Below are 25,849 nucleotides of genomic sequence, written 5' to 3' on the forward strand. Positions count from 1 at the left end.
TAGCCAGTGGGACATGCTGGCGATAAGTAAGTAAACAAAGAAATAAAATATTGGTATACACGGTGAAGGAAATAAACATGGTAATGTAACCACCCACTAAAAAGTAGCCTTATCAGTCTTTTTGCGTTTTGTGTTTGGCATGGAAAAACAGATTAAACATAATCTGTTGTCTAAATAAATAGACAAATGAATTATGTGTTGTTTATTTATTTGTCTACTTATTTACAGTCTGTCTCCGCAGGACTGTGAGAGCCACAGGATCAGGGACCTAGTCTTATTTTATGCTGTTTCTCGGGTGTGAGGACACTTGCTTGGCACATAGCAAGCACACAGTAAATACTTGTTTAATACGTTTGTTGATTGAGTCAGTGAATTTGAGAGAGAAACTGATGAAATTCTGTGCAAACTTAGCAGACACAGAAAGCATTTATTTATATTTGTATTACATTTGTTTTTAAAAATCTTTTCCTTTTCTGAGCTAATATATTTTTTTAGGTGAGAAAAATGTTCAGATGCAGAAGCTATGGAAAAATGAAACCTTATAATGCAGTAACTTATGGTATCTAGGATAAGTATATGACCAAACCACTTCAATTTGTCTTTAAAGATATGATATTCACTTTCTTAATTTATGACTGAACTAAAGGTTTTTAAAAAATAAATTTGTATTAAAAACTTTAAAATAAAGTTGCAACACTGTCTTTTAAAACAAATACCTATGAAGAATCAGGGACGCAATCTTTTAAAATTCAGTGGTCCGTTTCTCTCTTCGAATTTTTAATAGATTAGATGGCCTACCGAAAGCACTAGTTTGCATTTAAAATCATCTCCTATATAGTGGCAAATGCTTATTCTAAATTTGTAGGCTATAGAATAGTTTTCCTTTGCTTTCTATTTTCTGTCTTAGTTTTAAGTATTTACTTTATAATCAATAAAAAAATTGAATACTGTAAGAGAAAAATGAACAAAAAAAGACAGAACAGGAAGCTGATAAATGAATAAATATAAAAACAAAAGAGAAAGAATATAAAGAACCAAAAAAACCAGAAAGCAAATGAAAGATTATACCTCTTTAACAATCAAGGAATTGCAGATGAAAATAACAAACATATTTTGCATATCAGTTTTTAAATAAATAGGAACTCATACACTGTTATTGGGAATATGAATTGTTTCAACCTTTGGATGAACAATTGGACAAAACAAATTAAAAGCTTTAAAAATATATTTGCCTTTGACCTATAAATTCCACTTCTGAGAATATATCTTCATGAAATAATGAGGTATATATGAATATTTAGCCATAAAGATAATTAGATGAAGTGATATTTAAGGAAAGTATTGGACGTCATTTAAGTGACCAACATGAGCAAAATAAAGTTATGGCACTTTATTTTAGTTCAGTATACTAGTATTTGGCCATTAAAAGTATTTCTTACAAGTTTGTTTATTGACACGAAAAGATGCTGAAGATGTATTAAAGGGGAAAAAACAAATTTAAAAAATAATTGTTACTATATTGTGTTAAAATATTGACATATTTTGGAGAAAGGGAGACAGGGACCGAGAAGAAAAATGAAGCATGTACAGATTTTTTTTTTTTTTTTGTGGTTGGTTGTGGGTGAGTAGATTGTGGCTGCTTTTAAATATTTTTCTTATTTGTTCATGGCCTCTCACTTTCCCATGGTGAACACACAATATTTTATAGTAAAATGTGTTTGTTTTATTTAAAATGTAAAGGTATATAGTTTTGCTTTAAAGTTTTTCTGGGGCAACCAGTAGAAACATGGACAAAGGGTACGAACAGGCCGTTTATATGAGGAGACATTTGGTTGGCTCCACTGGATGTAAAGAGATGCTTGAACTCGTAAGCGATAGAAGAAATGCAAATATAACATTATTAGGATGCTACTTTGTACCCATGGGATTGGCTCAAAAAGTAGATGTTTGGTGAGAAAGAGGAATAGAATTCTGGTTGGCGTCTGGGCCGACATGATCCATGCTAGAATGGGAGTTGGGAGGGCCGTTCTGGAGAGTACGTATGGTAGGTTTGTCACTGATTAGCCATCCGTTGGGGCCCAGTAATAAGGAGTTTTATTAAAAAACAAAATCAAACTGGCTTTTTAAGATTATGGATTATTATGAACTTATTATGGATTTTGTTTTATTGTTATTGGTATTGTGGATAGGAGAAGTGAACAGAAGTACTACTTCTCTCAACCCAATCCATGCAAACAGAAAGAGTTGTCTTAATAAGAGAAAATAATTAAAATCTTGGTAAAGGATCATATGAACTTAGATTCCGTGAGCAGGAAACAGCTAAAAATGAGTAGATATGTGAATTTCAGGAAAGCAGACTTCGAAACTTCACAGCATTGACAGAGAACTTGCCAGAGCCTCGAGAAGCCACCAGCCCTGCCGTGATACGGCGACTTCACAGAATACAAGAGAGGAAACAACCGTTTGGCCAGAAATGTGTCAGATTTTGTAGACAATGAATACTTTATACATCCTGGAAGTGGGTCATAGTAACTAACTCCTGTCCTAACTTGGACGGAAAAATATTTAGAAAGATTTTATAAACAAATAAGCTTCCAGCATCCTTAGACTTGCATCTTCCTCTGACCGTCCCTGTGGCGTGAGGGCCAGTGGCACCGACACGCAGGGCCCAACGGGGAAGGACACAATAGGTCATGATGTAAGATTTGGCCTTATAAAAAATTATAAAAAGCAGATGGTCAGAGTTCCATTTCAGAAAAATAATTATGAATGCTTACAGAGGAAGAACATGTGATTAAGTGATCAATTTGTGAATAAACCAGGCCTCAAAGAAAAGCAGGTGGGCTTTACCATGATGCCAGCCATGCAGGATGTGACCAGTGCTTATTTAGTTAGAAGAGACAGAATGAAGGCAGGCTGCCATATCTAAGGAGGCCAGGAGTGTGTGTGGGGATGGGGGGTGGGGGAGTGGGGGTGTGGGGGGTGGGGATCGATGGCGAGCATAAGCTAGAGCATAAACCTCAGGAAGCAGTGAGCATTAGATTAGGAATATCATGTGCAGACCTGAATCCCAACTAAGACAATAGCAGTGGAGACAGTGAGTAACAAAGATTTTGACCACAGTTCTGTTTGTCATACTAGAGGGCTAGAGCCCACGGAGGGGCCCATCTCTGAGGAGTAAAGATAAATTGTGGTGGATGGTCGCTGTGGACTTCCATGCAGCTGCAACTAGAAATAGGAGGGTTGTTAGATCTGAAAAGGTCCAGAGCTAGGCGTGCCAGATAAAATACAGGGTGCCCAATTAAATTTGAATTTCTTATAAACAACGAATACTTTTTAAAATAAGTATGTCCCAAATATTTGATAAATCTGGCAACCCTAGCCATAGCAGAACACAGTTCGTGAAAATGAAAGCTATGTACATAGGCAAATCAACACAACTTATACAAGAATTCATAGCAAACACATTAATAGCTATCGTGTTTATGGGGACAGATAATGGGAATGAAAGGAATAGATAAATATTACATAAGTAAAGAAATAGAGGAAGAGAGGGCCTTAAATAGACAAGTGGTGATAGTGAGCTGAGTATGATTACCTCAGCTTTCCATCCCAAAGTCCAAAAGAAGAAGAAAAGTTTTCCAGCACCCTCCTGGAATTTGTTCACTGCAGTCCTGATGACACTGTCTGGCGGATAAACACAATATTCTGTTCTATAAAACAATCCCTATGGAATACTATGGCGCTTCCAGTGAACTTAAGTGGCAGGAAAGTGACTAGGAGTGGGAGAGGGTAGGTGCCAAGGGACTCAAGTGGGGAAGAAATTAATAATTTTATAAACCTAGTTTAAAAAAAAATGGAACGAATGAACAAATCAGTTAGGAATATTCCTTCACCTAGATTTACTCTTAATAGAGGAACATGCTTACATTCTTATAATATTAGTGAAAGATTATCAGCAAACACAAATCCTTAACTGTTGCCATAGAGACAGCCAGAGAAGAGGCAGAGTTTGAATTTCCCCATTGGAAAATGACAGTCTGCCACTTGTCATCTAGTAACTCTTACACTTTTAAAACCTTTTCTTTTTGTTACTGTTACAGCTGATTACAAGGAGAGCTTTAATACAATTGGAAACATTGAAGAGATTGCATATAACGCCGTTTCCTTCACCTGGGATGTGAACGAAGAGGCGAAGGTGAGTAGAAAAGTAGCACTGAGTTGTTGTTCAAACCTTTTAAGTGATACATCCTTTGTCTGCAAGTGATTGTTTTTTACAAAAGCCTTTATTGGTAGGAAAAGAACTGTTAACTTGAGCCAGAATCAAAGGAAATGAACCTATTATCTTTCTTTAGAAGTCACAGACATTCAGTTATGTGCAGCTAAATTGTCTTCTGTGGAGTAAAGGAGGAAAAGGAGTGTACCTGTTCCTCCTTGGCCTTCTGGAGAATGTTCCAAGCCACGTGTCCTTCCCAAACCCTCCAGACTCCAATTTAGCACTTGGGGCTGACATGACTGGGCTGGAAAACCTTTTCTACCTGCACAGATTTCCCCAGATTCCTCTGTAACAGCTGCCTTCCTTCAGAGGCAGGGAAGTGCTCAGAGCTAACATCTTCGCAGGTAAATGACTGACTGACTGGGCGTGCCTCCTGACCCCAGGACTCCTTCTAGCTATAACCTGGTTGGGGGGGGGGGGCAGGAAGCAGGGCTGCAGGTGTCTAAACTTCACTCCCTGGGGTATAGCCACTGTGACCTTGAGCTATTTTTTTTTCTTATCGACAGCTTAAGCTTTTTCTATTTCTCTCTGGCGCCAGTGTGGTTAAGAAGGGCAATGGTAAAATCTCCAGCAAGGTGTGCCCTGAGGACAGACGTCTACCATTGCACTGGTTTGGGTAAAAAAGTGAGACTCACTGATACTCAGATTTACTTTCCAGCCAAGAGTTTCTTTGAGTTTATGAAAACTCCAAACTTTCCTGCCATGTTCACTCTTCTGTGTTCTATACCTTCTGATTCTTGATCCTTATTTTGTTCTAAAGAGAAAGTTCCAGATGAAACATAAGTTTGTTTTCTACTTCAGTTATGTGCCATCTACAGATGGCATTACAAAACTTTGTCTTCAAACTAATGAAAAGGTCAATGTAAAATAAACAACGCCTTTCAATGCTGTATTGTCTGCGAGCTGGGGGAAGGTTGGGTGAGCGAGGAAGCTGGATGGGAGTTTGCAGGCATGACTTATAGCAGGAGATGAATTGCTTAGTGTCTTGTTTCACTCATGTATAAAACAGTATAAATGAAATTGGCTTCAGGCCCAAGAAAGGTGACCTAAATGGGCAAGCAGCAACAGAGTGCCAGAGCAGCCTGGAGAATGTTCCAGTGACTCACGGCATCCGTGGGAAGGAAGGAGGCCCTGCACCAGGTGGGAGGTCAGGTCCTGCACGGAAGTGCAGGGGAAGATTATCTGCTAGGGTCCACCGTGCTTCCATTTAAAGTTCCTCAGCTAAGCCCCACCCTTTCCCTTCAGCCCCCTCTCCCCAAGGCTAGGTAAAGAAAAGGCAGATCAAGAAAGAGCAGTCTGTGCGATGGGCCACCCGGCTGGGGTTAGAGTCCCTAGCAAAGCATCTCACCTCTCTGGGCCTCAGTTCCTCACTCAAAACAAAATAAAACAAACTTATCCATTTATCTCTGTCATACCAAGTGTCATGCTGGGTGTGACGTGTGACGACCCAGTGCTGTGCGGAGGGAGGCGGGGGAACCCGTAACCATACGCAGTGTGAGGAGTGAGAGGCGGGCCTGCTGCGGTCTCTGGGATCCTTCCGCTGGAAGAGCCTCGTCAGTGCGAGGCAGGCTGTGAACGTGAGCTGTGATCTTCGTGGCTCTAATTTCCATTACGCAATCTGCGATAATGGGGGCTAGTGGGTATATGTATTATCTGTTAGTGCCGATAGGGACCTTTTAAAGAAAATGCCTAAAATGAAATGGGCAGATTGAATGATGGAGGCTCTGTGGTAAACCAGCAAGGTAGTTAATTTGAGCTGACTTGATCTTTCAGCCCAGTTAAGATGAATTTACTCATTTACTATAGGTACTTTCCTTTAAATGAATATGTTTGCACATGTGTGTTGTTTCAGACTGAGAATTTAAGCTCACATATGCTTTGACAAATGGCAGTGTCTGCTTGTTGTAGCAAAATTTGTTTGAGTAACCAATAAGTAATAAAATATAATTCTATATAATTTCCTCCCAAAATACTGGAAGGGCTTAAAAAAAAAACCTAAAAGTTAAATCCATAGCATTACATAGGCCAAGAAGATCCCCCTCCCCCAACTCACAGAGCCTAGGGTATTTCTTTGGAATACCGATTTTATAATAAGCAGACTGCAAAAAACAAAATCATGTGATTGACAAAAAGGTTTTCAACAAAGCAAGAAGTAAAGGCATCCCTCTCATAGTGGAAATGTTTGTGATTCTTGTATTGTGGACTTCTCAGGAGCAGTTACATTTGCTTTGAGTTCCTGTTGGTATCATCTACATAGAAATCCTTCGTAGGCTTCAGGCCTGAGGCCCCATTCCGTGATGTTTCCGTTTATCTGGCCAGAGGACAGAAATTCCACATCCACTCAGACAACTGAATATCCAGTTTATATCTTCGTTGACTTTCAGTGTTGGGAAAAGCAGTGACTCGATAGAGGTTGACATGGTACAGCTGATAGAACTGGGGCCAGGATCCCCTCCCGCACCCATTGGTTCCTTTGGCCAGGCCTTTGGTAGCCGGCCAGAGGTGACTTGGGTTGGCACTGTTCAAGAGAGTTGCTACGACATCCATTTGAATGCCCACAATGGCTGTAAATCTTGATCTTCTAAGGTGTTTTTAAAAAAAACACCAGAAATCACTTGGGTCCACATGTAAATACATACGACAAGCTGGAGAATACCTCTCTAGGGTTACAAATGAGGTTTCTTTTGCGCAAGACCAGCTTTGAAGAAGACAACGTCAGAAGAGACACTACAAGTACACTTTGAGCCCCAGCAGCGTCATTTGAGAAAACCACATGTCTTCCCAAAATGGCTATGTTGAAGGGTAGCCTGTGTTTGGACATATAAGTTTTGGTGCATTTAGTAAAACAAACAAACAAACAAATAATAGCAGTTCAGTATTGGTTATCTTACCACATGTGTATAATCAAGAGCTGATGACAAGGTAGATAGCTTCTTCCAGAGCATATTTCTACCTTTTCTTTTGTTGCTGACCTACATTTTACTTCTACTCATTTAGCATGGACAGAAGAAAGGAAAGGTTGTGAAATTCTAATCGTTTAATTTAATTATAGAAAAAAAATTGATTAGCGAAGGTGTTAAAACTATTAGTTAAAACGAGGTTTGGGAATTAACTCCTGGTTCCCAGTATCCATTGCAGTATGATTCTGGCAGAACTATCACCAAGTTCTCCCGCCCAGAACCGGTTTTGCGAGTTGTGCCACAGTGTCTTTCTGTGCAGTGACTCAAGCAGCAGAAATAGTCTCCAACAGGACATTTTTTTCCCCTTAAGGGTCTGTGCAGTCTGGAAGCTCACATGATGTGAATGGGTAACCCTGGGTCCCTGGGAGTGACTCAGGTGACATCTAGGTGGATGAGGTTATGAGTGTCCACCCTGTCACCACTGGAAGTTGATAGTGCACTAGGCACTGGATGGTACAGAAAAAAAGGCACCGAAATGGGGTTTGGGCGACAAGGCACTAGTCCAGGCTCTGGAATAGCCGGCTTTGTGATTTTCCCTTCTGAGATTCATTTTCCTTAGCTGGAAAACGGTGGGGGGAGGGGAGCAGGGATTATTAAAATATATTATTAAAATTGACAGAGTAAGGTCCCACCCACATGATTCTAATGGGAGGACTGCAGTGCTACATTCTTTCATGTGACTCGTTACTTCAATTTTTCTTTCTTCCCTTAGCCAAACACTGGTACCTACAAACTAGATTTGTTGGTCACTAATCCCCCCAGATGAGGAATTCCCACGCAAGACCCTATTGAATTGTTCAAGAGTGGTGAGTTCAGATTGCTGGCACCGAGTGCTGCCTTGTTCCAGGCAATGACATCACCCCCAGAGCAGGAGCACAGCGAACCTTGATTAAAGGCTCTCCTTTCTCCCAGATTTCTAAGGAGATTCTTGAAACTGGGCTCTTTATTTTTGCCCCATGTCGTTTCCTCTGTTCACAGGGATTCGAAGATTAAACTGATTTCGGTGTGCTGCAAAGGGCTCTCTCATGTGACCGCAGAGGATTACTTGAGCATAAAGATGCTCCTTAGCTCTTTGAAAAATGGGTTTCCTTTTTGTTCCTTTCCCCTGGAACACCATACAATTAATTCCCCTGCACCATCCTTCCCCCCGATTTCTATGCTTCACTCCTCTCGTGGTTTATAAACTACCTCAGATGAAGGAGACGTCTTTTCATGAACCCTTTTTTAATCCCTCTGCTGCAACCAAGCCTTTTGGAATGATCCGGAGTCAGTGAAAATGTTCCTCCACCCTAACGGCCAGCATTGTTCAGTAATCCAACCAAGGGGGAAATCCGCAACTAGCCCATCCCCCTATCTCTAGGATTAAAAATAAAGCTATTATAATTCAGTAATATGAAATTCTGCCTCTCTTGGGTTACTCTTTGTTGCCCTCTAGCCTAGCACCTCTGCCTGCAGAAGTAGAGCTATTATTCTTGGGGCGGGGCCTACCTTGCCCCCCCCTTCACCTTCCTCCCTGAGTTGCAGGAGGAGCTTCGGAGACTGGCTAGTTCAGCCCTCTGCCTTGTGAGATCAGTGGTGAACTTTCTTCCTACATTTTGGGCTTGGGGAGGAACTTACAGAGAGACAGTTGTTGCAGTTTTAGAGGCCCAAGGACACAGATAAGAGATGTGTTTTCATCTTTGTTAACAAATTTTCTGGTGGGAGTGGGATGTGCAGGTCTGAGACCTGGTGGGGCAGGGCTGGGAGCAGAGAGGCTGAGAGACGCCATGGATCTGTGGATCTCAGATTCACGTTCTACTAAATACCAGCTTGCTACGCATGGAGCACTGCAGGATTAGGAAATGCAAAGGTGGGCTTTGAACCCATGTCCTCTGAGTTCAGAGTTCATACTCTTAACCATTCCAACAGAGGATATCTGTAATTTTTTTTTTTTTTTAGACCAAAGCATGCTAGGATTTTCTTTCTCAAAGAAACCTATAGGGTACGAGATATGTAGGTCCAGAAAGAAAGAAAACAAGTGATCAACCCCATTTCCTCGAGCCAAGCAGTTTAATCAAGTCATCCTCTGTGTCCTGTCTGTGTCCCCTCGTCCCCTCCCCCCCCACCAAAGGTGGCTTACTAGTCCAACACTTCTAGCACGCAGGTCTCTCCCTATGCATGCCTTTGGTTGCCCTGCTTTATTACCTGTTGATATCACACAAATCTTTGACCAGAATGGATATGAGAAGTGAGGACTATTTGGATTCCTTGCCCTCTTCAGCTGTGTGTGTGTGTGTGTGTGTGTGTGTGTGTGTGTGTGTGTGTGTGTTAGCCTAACATTAGTGATCATAGCATTTGCATAACTACTACCTCTCTATTACTTGAAGATCAGTACTTGCTTTCTGATATTACAACACTGAGACACATCAGTGTTTTTTTTTTTCTCCTTACCTTTACACATTTATTCTCCCTTTTCCCCACTTATCTCTAGCTCCTTTCCCTGGTGTCCAAAATTTCATTTTTATACTCATTTACGTTATTTCCATACACTTTTCTTTTATGTACTTTTTTTTTTTCTGTTTCGAATAGTGAAGACTATTCACTGATTACTCTTTTTTTGCAACACTATGCAGGAAGCAGAGCATAAAAAAAATTCAAAGCCAGAATGAGAATTATTATCAGAGAAAATAAAGGTTGCAAAAGGCACACAATGGCTATCTACTTTGTTTGCAATTTAACAAATCAAATAAACTAAAACCCATATTTACCAAGCTGGTAAATTGGAAGTAAATATTTACACATGAGCAATATTCATTTTATGGAGTCCTCTGACTTTGGGTCACTTTGGATACTTAAAAAGAATTAGGATTTACACAAGGGACTTTTGACATTGTGAGAAAATGCAAGGTGAGGGGATGCATGTTGATATTTCCTCCGGGCCCTGTTCCTCTTTATAGTTTTGCTTTTCTGTTGCCTTTGTGCCTGATTTTGCTCTAAGACCCTCAACTGAGATACGGTGTGCAGAGTAGTACGTGGATGTGCTAAGATGAGTCGGCTGGCCAAGCAGGGAAATGTAAGTAAAAGTTGGGAGTAAAAGGTTCTCTCCTCTATTTGTAAGTTCATTCTTCAGGAAGGAGATGAGGTTGGTGTGATGCCCTGGCACCACCCTGCAAGCTGCCCTGTGCATAAGGGCATTTAATGTGGCTCGTGTCATGACTTGCTTCATGTTGTGAAATATAACTAGAGTTGCCATATAGGATGACTTACTTTTTCCATGTAAAGTCCAGGTGTCTTTCCTGTATGGGTCAATCCTTTCTCTTCCCACTGCTGTCTTTTCAGGGTACAACTTGTGGTCAACAAGGCAGCCTATCTTTGCTCCATTGGCTGTTGATGGATAGGAAAAAACAGCCTCTGTCCTCATCTCAATTTAAGTAGTTCAAAAGACAGACAGGATGGTGAGAACAACAGTGCTTTGTTACAGCCTAAGAAAGGTAGTACACTGGAGAAAATATAGATGTTCTTGTACACTGCAAATTATTCAATCTCTTTGAGTGGAAAATAAGGTTACACTAATTAAAAGGCCAACTTGAAATTCAGTACCGAATCATGGCAAATCCATTAAATCACCCCAAATTTATTATTGCACTCCCTCCTGGCTTCACCCTTTCTTTCAACATTTCTTTTTGGTCTAAAATATTTCATTAGATTTTATTGAGCTCTCATTGTGTGTCAAGCACAGCGCTTTAGAAAATTACAGTTTTGTAGTGTTGATGAATCAATCACGCTTTCTAAGGGGATAGTTCTGAAAGGATTGTGCTCTCTTTCAGCTAAACTCCAGGGAGAAGAGAAGATATGTAAATATTGATTTTCAGGATGAGAAGAGAAAGCAAAGGACTGGCCAAAGGTGGCCATACTCCTGATGCCCTATGGGTTCATGACCCAGTTCATCCCCCAGCCCGTCCCCGCCTCCTGCCAGCACTTGGGGCATTGTCTCTCTGCTTATAAGCCAGTCTCAAATGAAATGGGGTTGATAGATATTACTGATTGAAAAAAAGTTGCATTCTACTGTTTTGCCTAAGTTGAGCCCAATTTTAAGCAGATTATCTTATGGAAGGTTAGAGACTATTAAAGGACATCTTCTGTGATCTCAAAAGTAAAGAAGAGGTTGGGGGAAGCTCCTGGGAGGGCTCTTGACAGGTTGAGATACACACTGTGAAGTAGGGCGAATGGCATTTCGTGTGTTTGTTGGGGCGTGGTACGGGTGATGGAGGCTTTAAAATGGAAAGGTAAACATTTGCTGGAGTCTTTGGTATTGAACTTAAATAAAGTCATGCTTTTGTTCCAGTTTTATAAGGTAATGGATGGCAGGAAAAGCTGTAAAGCTGGAGTTAATTCATATATAGAAGGAACAGTCTCCAGAGGGCATCTTGCTGAAGTTATCAACAGCTTAATCTTTTGTTAGAATGAGGGTATCCATGATTTCTGACCTGAATTCTACTTAGGGCTCTGTAACTCACATGCATGAACTGTCGTGTGTATGCAGAGAGTTAGATCACAGACTTGAATTTCATGGACTGTTGTGTGTATGTGTATATCTGTGTGTGTGAGTGTGCAGTGATGACCATATGCCATATGCATTCTGCCAGGTGCTTTTTATACATTATGTAGTATTCATATTTTTAAGTGGATATAATTTTTTTATTTAAATAATGAAGAATTTGAATCCCAGCGCGGTTAGCTAAGTGTACCTAAGGTTGCACAGCTAATGCAGGGCAGAGCTGGAATTCCCACCCTGGGCTGTTCAACGCATTTGCTCTTTCCACAATGACTTTTTGTATTGGGAGGATTTAGTAGTAAGATCTTACACATTGCCTCTGGCAAAAGGGCAGTCATTCCTTTAAAGCATTATACCTGCTGCGTATCCTGCACTGGGCCAGGCAGTGGGAACTCATGGACAGAGCATCCGCTGTGAGAGAACATTTGGGCTAGGGAGGGAGGACACCGAGACATAGCTGTAAATAACTGGCAGTGCGAGGTAGAGAATAACGGCTCTCATGAAAATAGAGTTCAAGTGCCAGGAGAGTTCTGGAGAGGAGGATAACTATGATGTTTAATTTAAAAACATTCTCCCAACTTTTTATTTTTATACATTTCAAATGAAAGTTGAAAGATGAATACAATTAATACCACGTACCCTTCAGGTAGATTGACCCATCGTTAGCATTTTGCCAGATTTGATTGACCTCTCTCCCTTTCACACACACATGCACGTGTGCACACACACACCCTGTACTTCACTTCTAAATACTTCAGCGTGTAGCGAGATCGCCTTCCTATGGGGTCAGGGGAGACACGAGGGAGGATGTAACACGTGGGCTGTGTCTTAAGGGTCAGGTAGAATTCAGACATGTAGAAGTTGGACAGAAACACATGCCGGATGGAAGAATAGATACTCAGATTGCAGCCTGCGGGAAGCACAAGAAAGGCAGGGATTGTGGAGCGCAGGATAGAAGTTAGCGCTGTTTTAAAAGAGAGGATCGCAGGAGTCCAGAGAAATGATGGCATTGATGGGGAGAGTATTAGAGGGATGGGCAAAAAGAGCATCCAGGATGGGACTTTAAACCCACCCCATTTAGGGCATTTGGAGGACGAAGGACCAGAGAAGGAAGGGGTGCTCGGTACGGAGAGTTCAGAGGAAGGCAGTGGGGAGAAGAAAAGGAGAAGGAGGAACTGGCCAACCACGTCAGTGCTTTAGGTGGTGGCTTCTCATATCCTGGGTCTCCACATGCAGTATCAGCCTCAACTGGGAAACTGTTAGAAATGCAGACTTGGACCTTTGCCTCAGACCTACTGAAATGTAAACTCTAGGGGCAGGGCCCTGTTATTCATATTTTAACAAGACCCCCTGGATGCATACTAAATTAGAGATTTCCTGGATGCTATTGAGAAGGCTGACCTTGGAGAAAGCAATTCTAGTGAAATAGTGAAGATGAAATTCAGATTAAATATAGTCGGTGACATGATCTATAGGACTGCCAATAATTCATATGTTCACATGTGTGTAAAACCCATGTTGAAATACATGCATTGCATCATTGTTATAAGATGAAATATATGAAACATAAAAATATAGAATATATATGAAAAAACTGTAAAGAAACTGTTAAAGAAGTCATTACTTCATATTTCATGGCTCTTTAAAAAAGAAAGAAAAAGCTATCTTCAAAATTTATTGTCAAAGCAAGATGAAGAACTATGTTAACTATGCTACCATTTGTATAAAAAAAGAAAAGGATCTGTGTTCTATTTGTCCATAGGATATTTCTAGAAGGATATGCAAGAAACTGTGAAGGATACACAAGACATTGTTGGTCGATTGGGGAACAATGATAGTAAACTCCCTTAGATTTTCATGCCACTTTATAGTTTCAAACATGATCTCATTTTAAGTGTCATGGTTTTAAGGTAGAGATTATTATCCCTATTTAAAAGATAAGGCACATGAGGCCCAGAGAGTTTAAGTAATTAGTCCAAAACCATAGTGCTAGCATTTGCGTTAGGTACATACTTTTTCGAGCCTTTCGTACGTTTCCTTCTCGCTGTGCTTTCCTCTCATTTTGCCCATCAGCTTCCTTGAAAGCTGTCTTTTTTCTTACAAAACTTTACTTGTGAGTCGATCTCATTTAATCCCTGCTTCTGAGGCTCTTAGCTCCCACAGACTCCTCTTTTTTTGCAGACTCTTACATTCATTCTTCCGATTATGTGAACACCTCCTCCCGTTTGGAAGAATCCCTCCGCTGGACCCTGCGGCCCACTCCCGAGTCCTGTCCATCCCTCCTCCCTCTGCGCCGCTTCCCTGCGAAGCCGCCTCCTCTTCATATTCGCATCGTGTCTCACCGGCCCCAGCAATCTAGCTTCCCATCCTTCCCTCCACTAGTCCAGCCTCTGGGAGGGATGCAGACCCTCCTTACTTCTGAACCTGATGACTTTTCTCAGCCCTCACTCTCCTTGTCCTCTCTGTAACCTGGATATTGGATACTGTGGCCACAGTTCTATCTTCTCTTGGCTTCAAGGATACACTCTTGACCTCATCAAATGTTCATTAGTTGATCACAGTGATACAAGCATCTTGGTTGGCCTCTTCCCTCATCAACCTCCTTTTTCAGGCCTCTTCTTAAGCTCCCTAATACAAACCCTCCTCTCCCATTATTAGGCTGGTCTCTTTCTTCCAGCTCAGGACTCCTATAGGAAATCTTCTCTGGCTAACTTGTTGAACTTTCTCCTTTTCATCAAGTTCTGACAACATGTACAGCCTGCAATATTTATATAATTAGTATCTAATTATATACCTTATACAATAGGTAAATCTTTTTCCTTGAGGGCAGGATGCTACTATAGATTTCTGTATCTCCCATAGCATCCTCCACATATAGCATCCTCCGTATTTGTGTGTGTGTGTCTGTGTGTACAGACAGACACACATACTGAATATATAGTTGGTGCTGATTTTATGTTTGTTGATATAAGGACAGATAATATTTTTTGAGGATAAACCTGGTCAGACCAGCTAACCCTATTGTATTATCTTGACAACCTGAGCTACTCAAAACAATCTCAGCTCTTAGGAGGTTTTGCTTATGAAAGCAAGAGCATGGATGAAGATCGAAATGTGTATTTAGAAAAGTAATCTTATCTTAATTCATTGGACAAATATTTGTTGAGTATCTACCATGAGCCTGACATTGAGACTAGAGTGAGCCCGAGGGAGACAAGAGGCCTCCTCTTAAGGGTTTACAGCCTCATGGAGCAGACATGACAATTAAGCACTAAACAGATAAACAATGAGATAAATTCAAATACTGTTAAGCAATATGAAGAAAATAGAAAAGAGCAGCGTGGTAGCATGTGATATAGGCCATGGGCTGAGGTTGGAAGAGGAGGAGGAACTCAACTCTAGATGGGTGATCGAAGCAGGTAGTTCTGAAGAGTCGACATTGGACTGAATGAGAAGAAGGAGCGGGCAATGTGATGATCTGTGGGGACGGCATTGGAGGTGGAGGGCAGAGCAAACAGCAAAGGCTGTCAACTGGGGACACAGTATGTTCTAGAAATGGGGAAAAAATGAGTACTGAAAGAATACAAAAAACTACGGTAGAATATGTGAGTAAACCAAATGCATGTGTGTACACAGATGTACCCACAGGGGGTGAAGGAGGAAGTAAAGAAATATATTATTAGTTTTTAAATCATTCCCTAAAAGTGCTATATAAATGGAGGCTTCAGGAAAATTAAAAGTTTCTTAGATCTTCAACAAAATAACAAGCTCTATGCAAGCAGGGAATCTGCCTTGTCATTCTTGTGTACCACCTCCTACTATAATGCCAGGCAGTTGATAAATATTTGATGGATTAAAGCATGAAGAAATAAATAAATGCCCAAGACTGAGATTTCGTATGTTAATATTATCTACTTTTAGTCTCTTTCTGTCTTCTTTGGCATTGCATCCACATCCAAATACAATCATATAAAAAGGAAGAAAAATGCTGAAATGTAAGAAAACTGTCTTTAAGGTCTTTATAATGCCAAGAGCCAAGAAGTAGGGAAATTGGCAAGAGCACACTTACGTATTTATATATTTTTATTGTTTTAGAGTGAAAATGATGATTTCATGGTGTACCACATGACCCTGTAATTCAGAAGCTAATACATATGGCATTTCTTGGAAAAGAGCTCTTCAGAATCTCAACCTTAGGAAATAAGTAGCTTTCGTGGTCTTTAATCAGAAAGATCTTGAAAATGCAAAATACAATTGCTTAAAGAGGAAAATAAATACTTTCCATTAAATCATGGATTTCATGCTTTTTTTAACCCCTGAATTGCTTTGTTAATCAAAGGTAGCCTCATTTATTTTAGTGGCAGCACTTAGAAAAATCTTGGAAGTTAATAATTAACTTAATGTAGCAATTCTAAAGACCATCATTGATCTGTGTTTATTTTAATAAATCTTACTACACTTAGCACACAACTGAGATGAATTATAACCTGGGCAAAGTCACTTGTCTTGTGTAGGAACTACAAATAGGAATTGTAATTCATATGTAGAAATATGATTTTATTTTTTAAAAACGTCAATTGTCCTAAGATTGCCTCTATTTCTGGAAAGGTCTTGGTACATTTAGAAACAATCTTTCTATCTGAATCAATCTTTGAACCAATGACAAAATTTAAAATGTATCTATTATCTGCCTGGATGCACCTGATTTAATGAATATTTTTTCTAAAAAATAAAGTAGGAGCTGTTAGAATTATAGGAAATTATAACAGAGATTCTGAAAGTATTATATGAACATATGTAACATTTATAATTCTTGGGTGACAAGGACATTGTTTGCCACATTTATATGCTCTTTACATAATCGGGGCTCATACTGAAGTTAAAAAGAACTTTCCATGCTTGACGTTTGGATGAACATTTGTTGGAGAAAAGCATACCTTTCCCTAAGTTTTCTGTAATACACGTTCACAAATAGTGCTTTGTAGATAAACTTTCAAGAAATTTGATCTCATATATGCCTGCTGTGCATGGAGCTGGGACATGGTTGGGTCTGCAAGATGAAACAAATTAATGCTTATCAGTTCCCAAGCCAAGGTTTTAGTTATATCCTTCTATGCCTTCCCACCCCTGCCGTCCCCTCGACCCGCCAGCTGCAGTTAAAGTTCAACCATTTGGGTTTTGAGTGCAGCACAGCGAGACTATGATGGATATCACCAGGCACTCAAACTGTACTTTGCTATTGGGTCAGGCAGCCAGGCAAGAGGAAAGCAGTGCCAACCCTATTATAAATCCTTGCCTGTTAGGATGACTCTGGGAGGCCAATACCATGTAGCTAAAAAGGCAAATTCTAGTGTTGTTTATTTTTTTATAGAATCAGGATGCCATGACTCAAAGACAACCCATCAGACTTTTTACTAAAGGACCTTTATGAGGGAGATGTAGTCTGTCTCCTGGTCATCTAGTATTGTAGCTCATTTGACCTTTAAAGACCTTATCTACTGGGTGGCTGATTGTTATTGCTCCTCCAAGGAGGATTTAGTCTATTTATTGTAGTATATTGCCAGTAAGCATCTGTTATTTCAGTGGATCTGTTCCAGTCAAGTGGCCTTTGTAAATATATACGTTCCATCAGCCCAGCTCTCTTAGTTGAGCCTTAGAGCTGACGAGGCCACAATGAATACCTTTCCTGCCTGTCTGAGTATGTGTCCACTGTGAGTGATGTATGGATAAATCAGTGAGCCAACCGTGAATCTTAATGGCATGGGAAATATTCATCAGACCACTTTTTTCTTCTAGCTTCTATAGTACTAGGCAGGTTTAATGAGGAAGTGGAAAATAACCAGTGTGGGTTGACACCCCTGTGTATTACAGCACCAACTGGAAGATTCGTATATAGAATACATGGCCAAAAACACGGACAACTGCATGGCTCACCAGAGTGATCACCGATTTGCCAACATAAAGTTATATTTATACATTCTGACCAAGATAATCCCACTGTTAGTAATAACAATAACAGAAGCCAAGTGTTCCTAGGAAAGAATGCTTTTATTTTTTGACCTGAAGATCAGTGTTTGATGAAGTTACTGTAATCTTTAGGGCACCGTCATGTTGTCTCTCTCTCCATTTAGCCCCTGACTTCTCTGATTGCCAGGATCATAATTAGTGCGCTCGCGCTAGTACCTCACACAGCCTCAGAGACATGGCAGGTATTTTAAAAGGTTTGTTGCATGAATGAATGTTCTCTACAGTTAGGGCAGCTTTAGGAGCAGTAGACAGAATTTTCTGTCTCCTTTTACCTGGGATGTTCAGTAGGAGAATCAGGCATATTCTTTCCTAGCAGTCCTCAGCACTCAGGGCCCCTGAATCGTCTGATATTTGTACCTTTAGTCGCACTTTTTCTCTTAAATAATACGTGATGGAATCCATTGTCTTATACCATTGTCTATGTGGGTTTTGTATTTCATTAGTGTCCTCCAGGTTCTGTGTTCTGTTCTGTGTTCTCATGGCCTCTGAACACATCTCACTTTGGAGAGTTTTGACCACCCTTGTTGGTCACTGCCCATCTGTCTTCCCTTTGAACTGTCTGCTCTGTGAGGCAGGGAGCTGAGTTTCTTTATCCGCAGGTTCTAACATTGAATTTGACCCACTGTGGGCTTGTGTTGATGTTTATAGGATGAATGAATGAGTGAATTAATAAAAGGAGTGAATGAATGAAATGAATGTATCTGTGGCACTTGTTTTCAGATGTTGACATTAAAATTGAGAGCCTGTGGCACAAGGCACAAAGTTGTGGTAATTAGCTTGTCCCTAAGACCAGTCATCTGGCCTTGAATGCAATTGATGTGTGTGTGGTACCTTGCTAACGTGTCTCTTATTGGTAAGTAAGGAGCTCAAAACAAAAATTTTTTAAATGATTTTTGTATATATATAGCACTAAAAGTGAGATACATGTTGTCTTTTGGGTAGAACTCATGCCAGAATACTATTCCCACCCCCTACTTCAAGCCACAATTCAAACATTTTTCTCTTGATAGGCCTGAGATATTTTTCATTAGTATTTTTGTGAAATCAATTCTCATGCCACTTTTATATATCTAATTGTACTTCAGCACATTTTAAGCCTTTAAAAAATGTATACTGAAATCTCTTGAGATACTTTATTGCTGAAATTTGATCTGTTTTTTGTTACCACAAAAATCTATCCAGAAAGAAGGAGTCATCTGCATGCCTTGCACAGTGGAGTCTCTTAGGACTTACAAACTACCTCTAAGGTTTTCGTTTACAGGCGTATTCCATTTTAGCAGATGTGCTGATCTGCAATGTATGCGCTACATACCAATATATGTGTTCTGAATCTTTTAATCTTATTGATATACTTTCACAACCGTGTTTCCAAGGAATAAAGATTATTCTTGCTTAAAAAATTTTTTTGTGTGTAAATTACCAAAAGCCTATAGGCATAGAGCTTGAAATGAATTAGATTATGCATGGCAGTTAAATTAAAAATTTGAATGGTCTTTAAATTTTAAAATGCAGCTGTGGCAGCGGGTCTTTGCCCTCTGCAGAGCTATTCTCTGTGGCGTTGCTGTGATGTTAGAGGCTTCAGATCAAGGGTTTGAAGGTGAATAAAAATGTAAGGGGACAAAATGAAACATGGGCCAAATAATATGTTTAATGAAGTGGCTTTCAGAATCCATGAAAGTACAATTTTAAAACAATCAAGGATTTAAAATTTTATGTTAAGTAAAAATAATACATATAGTGTCAAATGAAAATAGTACGAAGAGTGTAATGCTATACTCAAGAGTATAATAACAATATTCCTGCTTTTCCACAGAGACCATCTCTTAATATTCATGGAGTTAACCACATAAATTTAGGTGCTTTACTTATACCTCTACTTCATGAAATATGAACTTTAAATGGTATATAGATATTGACACCTACCCACTACGTAAAATGAGGATAAATTTAGTCATTTATACTCCTCTCTCTATTTCTCCCAGTATTTTATAATAAAATTATTATTTTTAGTTTTTCTGTTGCTCAGTATTATAATCTTTAATAATTTTCTTGAGTTTCCTTTTCTTTATAGATGCATGTAGTTTTTGTTGTACCTCTTGATGCTCCACGTCGTCAGCTGAGGATGCTGGTGCCTTTACTACATTTCTGTCTTCCTGTTTCATGTCTTACCTTCGCCAGCTCCTCTTTTACTTTTTCACTTTTTGTATAATAGTATTTACATTTTGTCCTTCAGGAAAAGATCTAAAAAGTCATCAGAAGGGAAAATTGAAAACTGATGACAATTAAGGACGTGCCTGAAGTTTCTTAGCCAGTTAATGTTAGAGTTAGGACTAAAACTTGGAACTTTGACTCCCAATCTAGTGGGTTTTTTACAGATAAACTCATCGATTCATTCATCAGATGTTTATTGACTGCCTGTGCTCCACCATGCACTACATTAGATAATACAGAAATAATAAGAAATACAGAAATAATAAGAACTACAGAAATACAGAAATAATAAGAAATGGTCTTAAATCTTAATAGTCAGGTAGGAGAAGCAAATATGTAAAGAAATAAGTTTCAGTGTAATAATGCTCAAAGGGAGTTGTTATCTAGTTTTTGTTGTTATTGTTGTCATTATTGTTTTTTTTTAATCTAACAGGCCGGAGATTAGAGAAGTGATAGCTTTAATATGTTGAGAAGACAGTGTTTTACCAAGTTAACTTATGCATGTTTCAAAAATACGACTCTAGTATACTCTAAGGAAAGTAATTTTAATTGTTTCAAGATTAAATATAAAAGCAAACATTTTTATATATTTATAATTAAATATTACATAATTTATCATACTTTATGTGCTCAATGTTTTACGTCAGAGCATCCAAATATTCTTCAGTTGTCCTTACATATTGGTTTAGTGTTTTTATTTCTAGTCTAAGCTTTACGCATTTTTTATACATCTTTTTTATGGCGACTTATGAATTTTTTCCTTTTGTTCTCTCTCCCTCAGATTTTCATCACCGTCAATTGCCTGAGTACAGATTTCTCCTCCCAAAAAGGAGTGAAAGGACTTCCTTTGATGATTCAGATTGATACATACAGTTATAATAATCGTAGCAATAAACCCATTCATAGAGCTTATTGCCAAATCAAGGTCTTCTGTGACAAAGTGAGTAAAGATGACAGTTTGTCATAAAGATATCTTTGTTATTAGATATTACTTATAATGACATTTCCCCCTTGTCACCTTCTGTCATCTGGTGATGTCAAAATAATCTTCTTATTGATCATAGTGGGAGTGGTAATCTTTCACTCTCAGTTCCTATCAGATATCTAGGGTGTCGGCTGTATTTTTTTTTTTTTTGTCAATCATTTTTACCACTAATTTAATGACTGATTGACACTGTACTGTGCTATGAGTCTGAATCACTTAGATAATTAAGTGAATGTTCTGTCCCAGACATATCAGTGTATCCTTTATTATTCTGTGGGTCAAATGGGGTTTAATCTAGAGCTTTTTGGAATGGAATTGGCACCTATAACATAAGTTTATTAGTCAACATGTACTCCAGAGGAGATACAGTTTTTGAATCTTCCTGAATCCCACCATAAGAGATAAAGCAATTAGAATAGCAAAGACTAAAATCCATGATTACATGATAAGGGATCCTTACACATCCCAAATATACATGAGACTAAGCATCAACAATTTCATACTTGCATGTTATCAGCATCTTTAGGGAAAGGAATGGGCCACTCAATTATCAAAGAACAGGATACCTACAGAATTGCCCAAAGTACTCACTGAAGAGTGAAGTGGGCCATCTGAAGACAGTATGTAAAATTGTGGTGGGAGGGTGTGGATTCTGTAGTCTCTAATTTGCTGGTTGGTGCAAGGGGACAGAGAACATTGAAGTGTTTTGGGCTATATGAACTTGGGAAAGTTATAAATCGAAGTTCCCTTCTAGGACAAAAACCCTGCTCTGAGAGAAATCTGGGAGTTGGACAAAGAAATAGGTGCAATGGAAAGAGAAGTTACAATTGAAAAGGAGAGGAAAGGATACGGAATAGGCAGATTTCAAGAAATACAAAACTGTTCTCTTTTAACCATTTTGTGAATATACCAGAAACAGGAGCATGAGAGCCATGAAGCTAGAACTATCCTGGCCTACTCATTTCATTTAGGAATGACAAGCAGAAAAGAAAAATAGTTGAGCCACATATAATGTCACATAAAAAGGATAGTAAGATCACACTGATTTCTCCGTGGACAATGGATGCATGCCAGAAAAACATGCTCATAAAACAGGTGAAAATTGTAGCCTAATGTTCTGAAATGAGGTAAATGAAATTAAGAAAATAATAGAAGTTATGAAAGTCAACATAAATCACAGTTTGAAAAATTCAAGACATGAGATGTTTGGAGAACAGAATGATTTGAAGAGAGATGTGATAGAATTCAGGAAAGAATTTAGAAATAAAAGATTAAAATACTTCAGAGGTAAAGGCTATACTAGAAGCAACACAAGAGTGAATAAACATAACAGATAATGCCTTAAGAGGAATACAACTTGGGAAAGAACAAAATTTTTAAAATCAGAAGAAATGAAGAAAGAGATGTGAGAGAAAATAATAGATATAGTAGAGAGATAAAGAAGATCCTATATACCTATAATAGGAATCTTTAAGGAAGAAAACTTAAACAATGGAATAGCAAATGCTTAAATGAATAAATCAGGGAAACTTAAAATAGAAAGTACATATATTTGAATGGCTCACAGTACACTAGGGAAAATTGACCCAGGATAGCCAATACCAAATAGTTAAGAAAAAAGGAAAACATTTTTTTAACATCTAAGTAAAATAAAATAAATATTAAGTCACTTATAAGGAAACTTTATCCTCAGACTTTCAACAACAGCATCTTGTCAGAAGACAATGCTATTTAAGGTAATTAAGTAAAGAAAATGTGAGCCAAGGAATTATCTAGCTAAACTGATTTTCAAGTGTGAAAATTATAGGCAAAACCAAAAACAAACAAAAACCATCAAAAAAAATAATCAGCCCTACAAAAAGCCAATGAGCAGAAATTCATAGAATATTCCTTTTTTGAGGAAACTAGTAGAGAACAAACTTTAGAAAAACAATATGATTGTAAAGGCATGGACTGATGGTAAGCATTGAGTATGTATGTACCTATAGATCTAGTTCTAAATTATGAGAGAGTAATGTCAATACAATACGTTCTGACAATGTAGACATAGTACAATTACTTAAAAATTAGGAAGGATAGAGAGAGATTATGAAAAATAGAATAAGCTGCCTAACTGCATATAGGTATTAACTGGATGTAAAAGGATATGACTTTGGACTAGATCCTGATGACAGCAGAGGAAGGGGTAATAGAAGTGAGTAGCTAATTCAATATTGCTCAGCTCTCTTAAAGGTGCTGCAGTCAGTTGTATCAAAAGTCTACTATGCCATTAAAATGTCTGAAAGTTGTGATTTAGTAGTGATAGAATTTAAGGAGGAGTGGGCTTCTGTCAGTAGAGAGCAGAGATGGTCATGAGAAGAGAGAAGGAAATACCCTAACCAGAACTGCACTGGGTTTAGGGACAGACATGCAGCATAGTGGTAAATATCTATAAAATCTCAATAGCTTTTCAAATTGTGACAGTTGCATTTAGTGCCAATCTGTCAGAGCAGCAGAACACCCTCAGGGACAGTTAGGCAGTCTCAAGGATGCAGAGGCCAGTTAAGTCAATTGACGCAGTTGTGTGGGTGAAAAAACAATGGGTCAGCCAGCTTCAGTAAACTTGTCCAAAGTCACACAGTGAAAAAGTAGAGGAGCTGGATACAAATACAGGTCTGATTCTGAACTCATATCTCTTGAATTGATAAATAACTTTACACGTGAAATACCAAAATCCAAAAACCTCAACAAAGAGCCAAGGTAGACTTTAAAAACAAAACAAAATAAATCTATTTATATTTTTAATTCAGCATATTAAATATTAAGAAAACATTTTCAAATGATGTACCTTACCTCATGGAATTTTTTAAGTATTTAAAAATAACTTGAATTCTCTTACTTTATTCCAGATATTTCAAGGGAGATTGTGGGATTCCCCTTCATGAATCTTCTTTTTGGAAGCAAGGAGTAAAATTAGGAGCAAGAAGAAAGGGAGGGAAGGATGGCTAGAGGCACTGGGCAATCCATTTACCTTTATTTTGGTAGTGAGAGTTGAAAGTGGGAAAGAGAGGGCTTATATAATTATTTTTTCTACAGTGTTGATGTAATAAATACAAAAAAAAGCAAAAATGAGGTATAAGGAGTGTTATATTGTCGTTCTCTTAAGCTGTAAAATAAGGACATAAGAAACGAAGAGGGTAAATAAAGAAAATAATTGATTATACTTTTTGTTTGAAAACATTTTTAAAATAAATTTCATTCACAGTTATTTTATCTCTAAAAAGGAGAGAGTAGAAAAGAGGGTTCAAGCCATCTGTTTCTAACAGTCATAGAAAGGTAATATGTAGCAAGTAAAAAAATAGTTAAGAAAACCCCTTATTTATGTGTGCTTGTTTGTATAGATGTATAAAAACTAGAAATAATCATATTGACAAACACTGACAATCTGAAAATAGGCAGTGTTTTCTAAAGCTCCTATTTAAACTGTTGGTCTAATATATATCAGTGCTAACTAGAAGAAAATGATTCGAAGATGTTGGGTGAATATTGACATTTATTCTAAGTTGCTAGTGATGTAAAGAATTTCTACTGGGTGGTGTTTAGTTTACATGTCCTGATGTTGAGGGTTAGGAAACTTATAAGGAAGAAATTTCATGGGACTTGCAGAGTATATTAACCTTAACCACTACTAATTTTTCTAATAAGCTATATACAAAATTTTTTGCTATAATTTGTTATATTTGCAGCTCTAAATTTAAAACTCATGCCAAACTCACTCCTGGAAGATTAAAAAGAGAAAAGGTTTATTTTTTTGCACTTTTCAAATGGTTGTGTAAATGCAAATTATTAATTTGAATTATCCTCTAACGTAAAAGAATTAAGAGCTATTCTATTTTAAAACTGTAAAATTCTTCATCACAGTCTAGAATCTTAAACAGGTGGAATTCTGCACTATTTATAGTTTTCCAGCTTGATTTCTAATTAATATACCTACGGGATTACAGATGAAAATAGGGCTCTCTCTAACTTTTTTTGGTGTTATACTTCTATTGAAATATATATGATTATGCATTAAAAAATTTAGGATCTGCCTATATATCTACTTATAATCAATACCTATGTCTATAACTTTATATTTAATAACTTCCACTATCTTCGATGAAAAATAAGAATTATAAACAGTAACTATGCAAAACTTGAGAAATAAAGCCACGTTCTTTTTTAAAAAATACATTTTTTTCTCTTTATTAATTCTCATTTAGAATGATCTCAGAGGCAATGACTGCTGAAGATTGAAAAAAATGCTAAAGATATATCTACAAACTTCCTTCTCAATACCTTGGCTGACTTTAAATAAGTTAAAGCCATGTTTTAATAATAAATTTAGGAGAAACAAGTTAAGTGTCAAATGAAAAACAAAGGTAGCCATTACCTCTCAAGAAGAGGCAAAAAGAGATCACAATATAATCGGGAAATCTTCAGGCATATTTTTAAAATTTAATGCTCCATCATGAACATTTAGATGGAGGAAATTATTTTAAAAAGATAAATTTGAATTTTTACCAAATTATGCAAGTGATATTCTTTTGGAAGAACTAGTTGGTTAGTTCTTTTTTTCTTTTTGTACTTTAATAAGAGTGGAAAGAAATTTTCATGTTTTCTAGAAGCTTCGGGTCACAAATAATCAAAGGAGGAAAGGGATTCTTGGAAGGTCATGTATTAATTAGAGCTTGCCTGAGTGATTGCAAAGTCAAAGCTTTATTTTAGAAATGAGAACTGTAGTTCTCCCAAGAGTGTTTGGGCATTATCAGAATTGTTTTGTCATGCTGATTATCTGTCATTCTGAGCAGGAAATTATTTATATAGACCAGGCACCA

At 38.1% G+C, this 25,849-nt stretch overlaps 1 protein-coding gene across 5 annotated transcripts in view; it reads left to right on the top strand.

The window, feature by feature from the left end:
• Positions 1–25,849, top strand: part of GRHL2 (grainyhead like transcription factor 2) — a 157,482-nt gene that overhangs the window by 86,913 nt on the left and 44,720 nt on the right. For all 5 annotated transcript variants that reach the window (XR_001597228.2, XM_016147540.2, XM_016147539.2 and 2 more), the window contains exons 8-9: positions 4,104–4,198; positions 20,790–20,948. Coding sequence is in view for 4 of the 5 variants with exons in the window: in XM_016147540.2 (XP_016003026.1) it covers positions 4,104–4,198; positions 20,790–20,948 (254 nt within the window). In the remaining variant the exon portion in view is untranslated. The remainder of the gene's footprint in view (positions 1–4,103; positions 4,199–20,789; positions 20,949–25,849) is intronic.

The sequence above is a fragment of the Rousettus aegyptiacus genome, unplaced genomic scaffold (assembly GCF_014176215.1).
Source record: "Rousettus aegyptiacus isolate mRouAeg1 unplaced genomic scaffold, mRouAeg1.p scaffold_m13_p_15, whole genome shotgun sequence".
Classification (NCBI taxonomy): Eukaryota; Metazoa; Chordata; class Mammalia; order Chiroptera; family Pteropodidae; genus Rousettus; species Rousettus aegyptiacus.